Source organism: Pimephales promelas, chromosome 6 (assembly GCF_988280905.1).
Source record: "Pimephales promelas chromosome 6, fPimPro1.hap1.1, whole genome shotgun sequence".
Lineage (NCBI taxonomy): Eukaryota > Metazoa > Chordata > Actinopteri > Cypriniformes > Leuciscidae > Pimephales > Pimephales promelas.
In genome coordinates this window covers 37,405,021-37,417,088 of record NC_142774.1, presented here as the reverse complement: position 1 = coordinate 37,417,088, position 12,068 = coordinate 37,405,021, and the positions used below count along the sequence as shown (strand labels likewise).

General features: G+C 36.8%; 1 protein-coding gene across 3 annotated transcripts in view; it reads left to right on the top strand.

The window, feature by feature from the left end:
- erbb4a (erb-b2 receptor tyrosine kinase 4a) overlaps window positions 1-12,068 on the top strand; it is a 170,568-nt gene that overhangs the window by 141,852 nt on the left and 16,648 nt on the right. For all 3 annotated transcript variants that reach the window (XM_039648382.2, XM_089132536.1, XM_089132537.1), the window contains exon 20: window positions 483-668. In XM_039648382.2, coding sequence (XP_039504316.2) covers window positions 483-668 — 186 coding nt within the window. The remainder of the gene's footprint in view (window positions 1-482; window positions 669-12,068) is intronic.

Below are 12,068 nucleotides of genomic sequence, written 5' to 3'. Positions count from 1 at the left end.
TAAAATATGTTGCTTTAATCAACTTTAGCATTCAGTGATAATATCTCGAAGTGCTTTCCGTCATTATGACAGATAGCAAATACTGTATTTACCTGCTTTAGAAACATTCCAGTAAACACTGCTAATGGGGATAAGGAGTGAAAAGGGGAGACAATTACAGATAGAGATGTGAGGATTTGGGGAGAAAAATTAGAGAATCTCCAGTGAATAATTCATATTTCATAAATTAAAATGGGGAGAGCAGGCTAAAAATGTTGTCTCTTTTCATAATGTTGCAGCTGAAACAAGAAAATATTCAGGAGGAAAAGAATGCAGTGAATGAAACCATAGATTGTCATGTGATACATTAAAATACCAATTAAATTGACCATCAAATGGAATATTTGTTTCAGTCTTTTTGGGTGGAATATCCCCAAACCAGAAGTGTAACCCATAATTCAACATTCAGCAATGACCTTATCTTTTCTGTCTTCGGCTTCCAGGAGGCGCTGATCATGGCCAGCATGGAGCATCCTCATTTAGTGCGTCTGTTGGGGGTCTGCTTGAGTCCCACTATTCAGCTGGTAACTCAACTCATGCCCCACGGCTGCCTGCTGGACTACGTCCACGAGCACCAGGAGAACATCGGCTCCCAGCTGCTGCTCAACTGGTGCGTGCAGATCGCAAAGGTAAGACTGATTCACTTGTCGGTGTCATCAGTGAGACGGCATCCCTGTGAATACTGCAGGATGTTGTGTGTTTTTGTATACAGCCTTGGCTTTTGAAATGAAGAATTTCAAATTCTGTCACCATCTACTCTTCTGTTGCTCAAAACATCGATTTTTCCCATCGAGTTATTTAGCAGAATATTCAGGGCTACTCATTCCCAGATCATGAATATATGGAGTGCAGCAGTCGGGTTCCGGTTATCCATAATTGATTTTTTTACGATAACTTATAAACCTTTAAAGACAGCCTTACTGTGAGCTATGAGGTTGTAAATCATTATTTAAACAGTTTTAAAATAATCTTGTTGGACAGCAGAATTTGTGAAAAACTACATTTACCCATGATGCTCTACAGAAAGTTCAACTAACCTGAACTTTCTGAGTCGAAACAAGCAAAACATGCCATAAGATCTTGTTAGCTCCTCCCACTCCCATTGCGAAATACATAATCGAGTCAGCCTTCCTATGCTCTTTAAATACTTTAATATTTAAATAAATGCATATTTTGCAGTACGCTGAAAATATTGTTTATTGGTTATGTTATTCGCAAAGCTTAATTGGATTGTAGTTCTTTCTATTTATAAAGCCGTTAAGTTCACAGTTTTTTACCTCCTATTTTTGTCAGATTTTCAAATACTATTTTTCTTCAAATCAAAGTTTTTAAAGTTATGATTCACCTCGTAGCTGATTGGCTTGGGTCATGGCGTACACTCAAAAAATAACTAGTTGAATGAACATACAAAAAAATAATGGAAAGGATTTCCACATGATTAACTTGCTTTATTTCAGCATTATGCAATTCTGTTATTCCGATGTAATGTACTTGCGTTGGGTCAACTTAATCGATTAAGGTTGATTCAACTTATTTACTATGGCTGGGCACAGCTTAATTTAATAGTGTCAGACCAACTAGTTTGCAATGTTTTAGACCAACTGATATGATTCAGGTATTCTAATTCATATATCCATTCATCCAGTGCAATATAGTTTATTGTAGTGTCACACTATTCAATTTTGAGATTATAGCCAACTATTTACTCTCAGTAACACCAATTTAGCATCTTAAAAAGATTTACATGCTTCATCAGTCAAGGCATTTGCTGTGAATATTGCTGAATTAGTCTTCAGCCTAATGCTCCACTCTTCTTCACAATGGTAACCCACTGTAATTTAAATGGGTCTAATAATTTCAATGTAATTGAACTTTAAACACAACTACGCAATATCAAGTCTTCCCCTATTCTCATTTTCTCAAAAACACATAAAATAACACTTAATTTCAACATTTATATTTCAACATATGCAAAGCATGCTGAGAACTAACAAGCACCGCCCTCTTTCAGTTAATGCAACACAAATCATTCATGTAATCCAACACAAACGGATTAAGTAAACTTAAATGTTACATATATTTTAAGTAGATTGAACATAATCAAATTAGGTTTGGACAAAATGTATAGCAATTGTGCTGCTTAAGCTCATTTTAATTTGAACAAGCAGCAAAAATCTTGTTTTTTCCAGTGCACAAATACTTTTTTGAAATCGCAATGGATGAAACAAATGGAAAAATACCTCAGCCAAAAAAAAAAAAAAAAAAAAAAAGTCCAATAAAAATGCAGTATATTCAGTCTTCTGAAGTAGATCTCAAAAATAGTACTCAAATACGATGTACTTACGATGCATGGGATCACTTCGCCCATTTTCTAGTAACTGGATGAACCACAGTTTTGGTAGTGCCACAGTTTCTAGGGAATATTAACTTTTTAATTAATACAAAATTTTAAATATACACACAATTCTACTAGTATTCTCAGCTCGATCTCACGGGAATTCGTACGAATTTTACGAGGCGGCTAATTCGTAACAATTCATACTACCTCACTCGTACGAATTAGTACGATTTAGCTTAATTCGTACATATTTTACGAATTGGCCAATTCGTATGAATTCGTATGAATGACCTACCCCTGACCCCGCCCCTAAACCTAACCATCACGTGGGTTTAGACAAATCGTACGAATTCGTACGAGTGAGGTCGTACGAATTAGTACGAATTTTACGAGGTGGCTAATTCGTAACAATTCATACGACCTCACTCGTACGAATTAGTACGATTTTGCTTGATTCGTACATATTTTACGAATTGGCCAATTCGTATGAATTCGTACGAATGACCTACCCCTGACCCCGCCCCTAAACCTAACCATCACGTGGGTTTAGACAAAGAGTGAGGTCGTACGAATTAGCCACTTTTTAATCACTGGTACGAATTTGTACGAATTGGTCGTGAGATAGGGTAGGTATTCTCATTCATTCACTATGATCGTGTTAATAAATTAAAAACGTAATCTTATATAAAAGGGCATGCTGGGTAAGTGAGGAAAGCATGTATTTAAAGCCTTTAGCCTAGAACTAAAAATACTGTGAGCTTTTAAATACTTTTATATCTGTCTTCAGTGATACAATTGTTTAATTATTTTTAATTTTATATGATTTTGCTTTACTGGTATGGTTCTGGAACTTGTTATCTACCACATCAGTCTCTTTATTATTATTTTTTAATAATATATGAGTGGAAATGTCATGGAATAGTCATGGGGTTTCCCTGGTCCAAATGCCTGAGAACTCTGTGTTCTATTTCACAGCATTCCCATTTTAGTCCCCTCTGTTCCACTGCCTTAAAAACATTAAATCTGTCTGCTGTAAATGGATTGTCTGAGTTCAAGAGATGGGTGCTGGTTTGTTGTAACTCACAGCTTTGGGCTTTGGCTTAATGGCACCTATTAATCAGGTTGTAGGTTGAGCAAACCGCTCGACAACCTTGCCTATTCCCGCGCCGGAGTTCTGCTGTGACACACACCCGCTGCTAGAGGTTTTCCCGGTCACGCTGTGAAAATGTTAAAATGCGGTTACCGGCCAAATCCTCATTTAGCTGCCAAACTGTTCCTGCACACAGTGAAATAATAACCTCGGCATGAGGATGAGATTGCACTCATTATGGGATGATGTATTTAAAGCAGATTACGTGCCTCAGTTCTCAATTGAAATATTAACTGGTGTGAATCCTTTTCACGTCACAGTAATCAATCCTCTCCGATCTGCCAAGCAATGGCTACTGTTACTTTGACCATGAGAATCAGATTTGCACTATATATGACAGTACCCACAACACACACATTTTTCCCAGCATGCTTTGATCACTATCATCAGCTCCGTGTGCCTACAGTTCAGTTGTTCTTTTATTGTGCAAGAGGGAGTTGCAACAAACAAGCAAATGTTAATTGATATTTTCCACCCACAGTATTACGGAGCTATTCATAACTGTCCAAAACATCATTTTCTTATGCACAACAAGGCATCTTGTGTAATTTGTTTTTGTCTAGCATTGTCTTTTTGAATCTACCATTGGGTTTCACTAGTTAGGAACCCCTCATCAGAAATTTCCCTTTGTGCCGAAGGGATCTTCTTCCAAGATTCCCTCTTTTGCATACTGTGTGTGTTCTCCTGAGATGCAGACTTGGAAACGCAGTGTACTCTGCGAGTACCTCTGTGTCTCTTCCCCGCACAAACGGCTTTGCTTTGCTGCAGGCTCATCTCCTTTGGCCTCATTAACAGAGCTCCAGGTCACACACAAATCTGAATTTTTCATTCATCTACTATTTTTTTATGTGGAGTATCCAAATGTTTCTATGTATTTGCATACAGCTAAACCTGATGTTGTTGTGCTGAGCAATTATGACTGGCTTTCGAGATTAATTTCCATACATGAATGCTCTAACAGATGCGCTATCGACATACTTTCCATATTTAATCACGGAAGGGACTTTTCTGGATCTTTTCACTTAATGACAACGAAATGAATTATGTTCCACTATGTATATACACTCACTGGCTTCTTTATCAGAGACACCTTACTAGTACAGAACTGCCTTAATTCTTTGTGGTAAAGATTCAACAAGGTGTTGGAAACATCCCTCAGAGATTTTTGTCCATATTTACATCACAGTTGCATGCAGATGTGTTGTACATTCATGATGCAAATTTCCCGTTCCATCACATCCCAAAGGTGCTCTATTGAATTGAGATCTCTTGTGACTGTGGATGCCATTTGAGTACAGTGAACTTTGTCCTGATCAACTTTGTCTCAGATGTTTCTCCTAAAATTCTTGAGAAGACAATAAATAAGAAACAAATAAAAAATGCTGGGTGGTTTTAACCCAACTTTGGGTCAAATATGGACAAATTCACCCATTGGGTTAATTTTTTTAATTCAGTTTTTAACCGAACGTTTGGGTTTGTCCATATTTGACCCAAAGTTGGGTTAAAACAACTCGGAAATATTTAGAGTGTAGATCAAATATTAATCCAAATATTAATCCAATAAACTTACACTTTGAAAAATGCTGGGTTGTTTTAACCCAATTTGATGTCAAATATATACAAAAAAAAAAACATTTTTAAATTACATTTTTAACCCAATGTTTGAGTTTGTCCATTTTTGATCCAAAATTGGGTTAAAACAACCCACCATTTTTTTAGAGTATACTTGATGCAATTAATTGATGCAAATAGCAAAGCTCAGATTATTTATAGTGCTGGAAGAATTTGATGATAATTGTTTCTATGACTTTTGATCTCCGATTTATCTGGGCAGAGTTTAAGGCTTTGATTAGATCTCCTCAAAAATCGTTAGACACAGTCTATGGACAGTGTTGTCCATTTAATCGTATTGGCATTCAGGAGAAGCATTTGACTTTGTATCCAATAGTTCATAATGAAAAGCACTGAAAGATCAGATTCAAAAAGTGAAAAAGAACTACTGACTCATAAATCGTTTAGTAATGTTGATTTCTGTGTAAACAAGTTAGAAAAATGTCAACATTTTGCTTTATACAGTATATGTACTTGCACTTATTGCACTTATTTAACAATCGCATGGATGTTACTAAACTTAAATGTACACCTACAACTATTAATACTAGTGACATCAGGTGGTTTAGAGGGTCACATGGGCAAATATACCAATGGATTCTACTCATTTCAAGGATCATAAAGGGAATGGTTTCTTACCGATTTGGAAAAACTACTAAACGAGATTCTTCTTGTGAGCTGGTTAGAAACTCTCTCCACCTACATTAATGAGTGTGTAAATGTGTGTTTGTCTATTAAACTGTAGGATTTGGTGTGTAGGGTTTGGGGTTGTAAGCTGTTGACACCACTAGTGACACTAGGCGTAATTTGTAGATAATTGCAGTTTGTTATGGGAACGAAGAGCTAAAGCCATGTCAGTGAAAGTGTCATTGAAATTGTAGCCATTACCAGTAATGGAACATGGAAATTAATGGCATTCTGGTTTAATTTGCACCTTCATCTTTCCATGGCATTTAATCTTAGCCTCTCCTTCGCTTGGGACTCGAAATGTGGAAGAGGTTCTCGAACCTTTCATTACAGCCCACGATTACTCTAACATTTCTCAAAACCAAATGGTAATAATTTCTCCTTTTGTTTTGTTAATGAACTCGGAGATCACAACTATTCAATTTAACCAATAAATTGTAGATAGAAGTATGATGATGACTTATCAGTGAAAACCAACATTTATGTTCTCTTTACATTGCACAGTTAATTTTGTTTGTTGTCTTTTTGTATAATGACAGCAAAGCTGCACATAATTAATTCATAACTATTTATTATAGTGGCAGTGAGCTCATCGTGAAACTTATGATTACTTGTTGTTTGCACATTATTTATTGAATATTGAGTTTTGGCATTGTATTATTAATAGCAACCCTTTTCTTTCTTCCTTCCTTTAAAGACAAATCAGGGTTACTTTGTGATATTTACTCTCCTAAATATCAAAAAGATTTATTATTTTATTACCTGAGTGGTGACATTTCAGCAGATGCCATGTGAGGGGGGCAGTGGGGCGCTCTGGGAATAGAGAAGCTCACCTCTGCTCTTCAGATCCTGGAAGTCTTCACTATTTGGTCAGAATCTGGCCAGCTGTAATCCTAAAAAAACCTAGTGTAAATGGATGCTGAATTAAATCAGATGCTCTTTCTCATTTCTTCTCCCTCGTCCAGTTTTGTGACATTGGCTGTGGACAGCAGTGTAGAACTACAGTAAGGCCGTTTGTTCACCAAAGTGTTTTTAGCCTCCTGAAACTGGCAGGTATTCTTCTGAAAACTTCTAGCTTGAAAACGTAAAAGTATTTCATCGGATGCGCCTTTCGTTTACATGGCGACGGCATTTTTGGGGCTTAAAGTGAAGCCATCCTCCAAAGTGGAAATCTTAAAAACGCTCCACCGTCGCGTTCCCATCTAAGGCTGGATTCACATATAGCGCCTAAAAACGCGTAGAAAACGCTGGGCGCACGGCATTCTCCTTTTTCCAAAGCACTAGGGCGGATGCGCTTCGGTTGGATCTCGTCACGTGACCTACTGTGCGCTTATTGTTCGCTTACGGCATTCTGAAAAGTTGAGATGTTTTTATCTCGATGCGGCGCGGACGCGCTTGGAAAAAAAACGAGCGTGTCGCACCGCGACTGTGTCGCTTCCATTATGAGCACACATACCGAACGCCTACATTTGAAATAACGAACTTGAGCACCCAAAAGACGTGATATGTGAACGGCCCCTAAAAGGGTAAAAACTCGAAAGTCTGCTAGACAGTGAAGGTTGTATGCAGACGCGCGGACTTGATGTTGTTACTGTTACCGCCTAGAGTGCATACTCAACCCGATCTCACGGCAATTCGTACAAATTTTACGAGGTGGCTAATTCATAACAATTCGTACGACCTCACTCGAACGAATTAGTAAGATTTTTGCTAAATCGTACATATTTTACTAATTGGTCAATTCGTATGAATTCGTAAGAATTACCTACCCCTGACCCCGCCCCTAAACCTACCCATCACGTGGGTTTAGAAAAATCGTACAAATTCGTAGGAGTGAGGTCGTATGAATTAGTACGAATTAGCGACTTTTTAATCACTCATACGAATTCGTACGAATTGGTCATGAGATGGCGTTGGCATACTAGGCTACATCGATTTTCATACACTTTTGCGTCACCATATGTACGTGGATTTCCCAGTCATAACGCTCGTCTAAACGCAGAAAAAGTGATAATGCAACGCCACTTTTGCGTTTTCACTTCAGATCGTAAACAGACTAAGAGTGCTTCAGCGATCTAGCTTTTTTTTTTTTTTTTTTCTTTCAGTTGAGACGCTTCGGTTGCTGTTGATGAGGGCCTTAGTTGCTTAGTTAAGATAACTCTAGGCCATGGTTTGCTCATTGGGTGAGGGATATTATGGATTATTTGTGTGTCTGATCTGTCTCAGTCGCTACTCCTTTGTCATTGTATAAAGCAGGATGCGATGTCGGTTGTTGTGGCATTTGTCCCGCTCCTCCTCTACTGTGATTTGACGACTGTGTAGCAAGTGACATTGAGAGCTGAGTTTAACATTTTAACATCGAGTCACGGTAATCAGAGCAAAAAAGCCAAGCGTGCAGCACTCGGTGTGAATTAGACGCTCAGCAACACTTCACACTGCCGCCATTTATACATATCAGTCTCTCCCATTGAAAACCATTAAAAAACGACATTACCTGAAAAAAAAATCACTTTGAATTTTATTTCTTGTTTTATCACGCTCAGATTATGTGAAGTACACCTGTATCAGGGCCAGTGAATCTATTTATCTCAAAACCTAATACTGTTAGATTAGTGCCCTACAATGCTTCTGAAAAACAGTGTTTCTGTAGACTGAGTATACTGTAGGTGTCATTTGAGACTCGTCCGGATGATGTACAGTGCATTCTCACCACTGTGCTCTTGTCAGTCCAAAGGTTGAGGGTAGAGACAAGACTCGGAAAACAATGTAATGCTTCAGGGGTCTCCACAAGAGGATTTTCATTCTTCTATTCCCATTGCATGTTTCAGCATGTAGAGTCTATTAGTACATCTTCTGTTTTATTCATGCGGGTCTAGGGGATACAGTGGCTTATAGTGCCATCTTTTCTTTTGAGATTTACAAACGTGTTTGTTTGTAAGTGAATGCAATTGCAAATAAAATAAGTGCTCAGTTGTGGATGTTTTCAGATGTTTTCCTATATTCCAGTTCTAATTTCTGACGACGACCATCCCCATATGGCAACATATCACTTTTGAAAAGTCACAATTTAAAAATTGCTACACATAAATTCCTGAAAGTAATCAATTATGTTCTGAGTTTGTTTTAACTACACTTTTTTTTCTGTTCAATCTCAGACTGTTTTTGTTGGTGTCACCATGAAAGGAGTAGTTCTTTTGCTGATAATTTACTCACCCCCATGTCATCCAAGATGTCCATGTCTTTCTTTCTTCAGTCGAAAAGAAATGAAGGTTTTTGATAAAAACATTCCAGGATTTTTCTCCATATAATGGACTTCAGTGGGAACCAAACGGTTCAAAGTCCAAAAGACAGTTTCAGTGCAAACTGCAAACTGTTCAAAGTGCTTTAACCGATTCCAGACGATGAATAAGGGTCTTATCAAGCGAAAAGATCGCTCATTTAAAAAAATTAACAAAGTTTAAGTTTTTTTAAGCTCAAATGCTCGCCTTGCTCTGTTCTGTGATGCTGTTCGTGACTCTCCTGTTCGAACTTGTTTATCAAAATGAACAAATCTTTTTCCGTGTCGTTTGGTTCATTCAAAGAACGAAATGAATGAATGACTCTAGAAAAGATTTGTTCATTTTGATGAACGAGTTCGAACAGGAAAGTAACGAACGCATCACAGAACAGAGCAAGGCGACTATTTGAGCTTATAAAACTTAAACTTTGTTAGACTTTTTTTAAAATGAGCAATCGTTTCGCTTGATAAGACCCTTATTCATCGTCTGGAATCGTTTAAAGCCCTTTGAACAGTTTGTAGTTGGCACTGAAACTGTCTTTTGGACCTTGAACCATTTGGTTCCCATTGAAGTGCATTATATGAAGAAAAATCCTGGAAAGTTTTCATCAAAAACCTTGAAAATTTCTTTTCGACTGAAGAAAGAATGACATGGATATCTTGAATGACATAGGGGTGGGTAAATTGTCAGCAAAAGTTTTTTAAAAGTGAACTATTCCTTTAAGGTATGGTCACATTATTGCAAAAAAAAATGTTAACTTACTGTAATAGTGTACAACACAACCATGTTTTACGGAAAGATCGTGAGTGCAGCATTATCAAAAGTAAGCTAGGCTAAGAGCAATATTAAAGGATACATCAAAATAATCAGTAATGACTGACTCACTCTGACCTTGTAGTTCTAAGTAGCAACATTTTTCTAAAATAGAGAATATACTGATGCCTTCAAGACATGTCAAAATTATTGCATGTTTGTGGTGAGCACAAATTGTCACACTAAGTAATGGAAAGCTCTTTTTTGATTTGTCATCGTTGTGGATATTAGTTGCCATTGATCATCAGCTCATTCTCTGCATGTCAGCTGCTCTTGAAGAAAAGTGATATATATATATAAAACTCTAGTCGATATATGCACTGACAGGCTTGCACAGCAACAATATTATGCATCAAAATCTTTAGCCACATGCATACCTTTGATTGTAACTTTCATAAGATTGTAAGATTTCCATTGTGATGCTGTTGGTGTCTTCCCTTTCGTTCCAAGCCCACTTCCCCTTCCCACCCCTGTCAGCGTTATTGTCTTTAGAATTAAGCAAGCTTTCACCATAGCGCCTTGTTTTATTCCCTTTCTTTTCTCTCTCTAATTAGTTCCAAATAATCAAGTGAGTCTAATTTTCGTTATTTGCCTATCCAGAGGCAAGAATATGTTGTAATAGGGCACCGAGGGACCCTCTTCTCTTCCGTTCCAAGGAAACTTTAACCTTTATTAATGCTCACATAAAAGCTGGCGCATAAAAGAGTGAGATGAGCAGACGCTCTATGAATGCCCCCGAATGCACCTCACGCCGGCATTAAGTCTCGCTCCTGCATCGGCATGCAGATGACTTGTTATGCTAAACGCAGGCAGAGTTTTGATTAGGATACTCCTACTTTCTTCTGCATGCTCTCAAACAGTGGACACAAAGGATTGCTCTTTGCTATCTTTTTTTTTTTCCTATGTGTTCTCTCCCTCTTTATTTTTCAATCGAAATTAAAGGTATGAACTCAAGTCCTAAAAGCAAGCGATGCTTTCAGAAATGTACCAATACTTCCAAGGAAGTCTAGAATACCATTAGCATTTAGTGTCTTGGTTGGCTAGTGATATAGTTAGACCAACTGGACCATTCAAACCATGACATTTTGTCAACAACCATAACAGTTATTAAACTCATGATCTGATTGTGTTCATTCAAAATAGACCTTTACTATGTCAAATCACTCCCTGTTGAGTCAACATCACCATATTTTCTGTCTTTATACTGTGTTTGTTTTTGGTTTTATTTTTGCTTTTTGGATGATTTAAACATACTTTCTAAAAAAGGTTTTACTCATTTTATATGATTTAACTTTTAATGAATTAATTTGATTAATTATTACTCATATTTATTGTTAAATTTAATTAATATTATTGCTTGTAATCTGTTGCCACAATTTTTTTTTGATTAGATAAAGCGCATTCATTTTTACAGTGTATAGCGCCTTTAAAGCAGCTTCTCAAGGCACTTAATATAATAGAACAAGCAAATAAAAATACAACACACACACTGTAAACAATTTGGAGTAGGATTTACTTGAAAAAACCTTGCTAAACGATCTCACTCAGAAAATGCTAGTACATTTACAAAGATTTGCCAAGTAAAAACCTAAACATATTTATCAGTAGCTTTAATTAGAAATCTTTAAGTTAAATTTACTTGGAATGTGGAATTAAGTAAACTTTACAAAAAATAAGTAATTTTAACTCGGCTTGTAAAAGGTTGATTAATACCGATTTCCTTTGCCTTTGTATTACACTTCACTAAAACAATTATCTTGAATTTTATTAGTCATTTATAGTATGTTCTTTACTTAGATCATCTAAGTAATTTATATATACATCATGTCAGACTTTAAGCCTTATGTGAATGCAAACACCTCAACACTTGGTAGACAATACACAATGGTGGTAACATTTGATGGATCGTTTTTGTGTTTGAATGTGTCGTTTTAAGCAAAAAATTTACTCGAAATGTCACAAAATGGCAATTTACTAATACCGAAAACAAAAATCAATGATAAAACAGTGTAAATACAGCTGGAAACCAGTGAAAAATGAACCTCATTAATTATTCAAGGGCCAGTGCATGATGGAAACCCCAGTATCAGAAAAGTTGAGTAATTTTTACTTAATTTTATTGAGTTGATATTACACTTTCATTTATACTCGC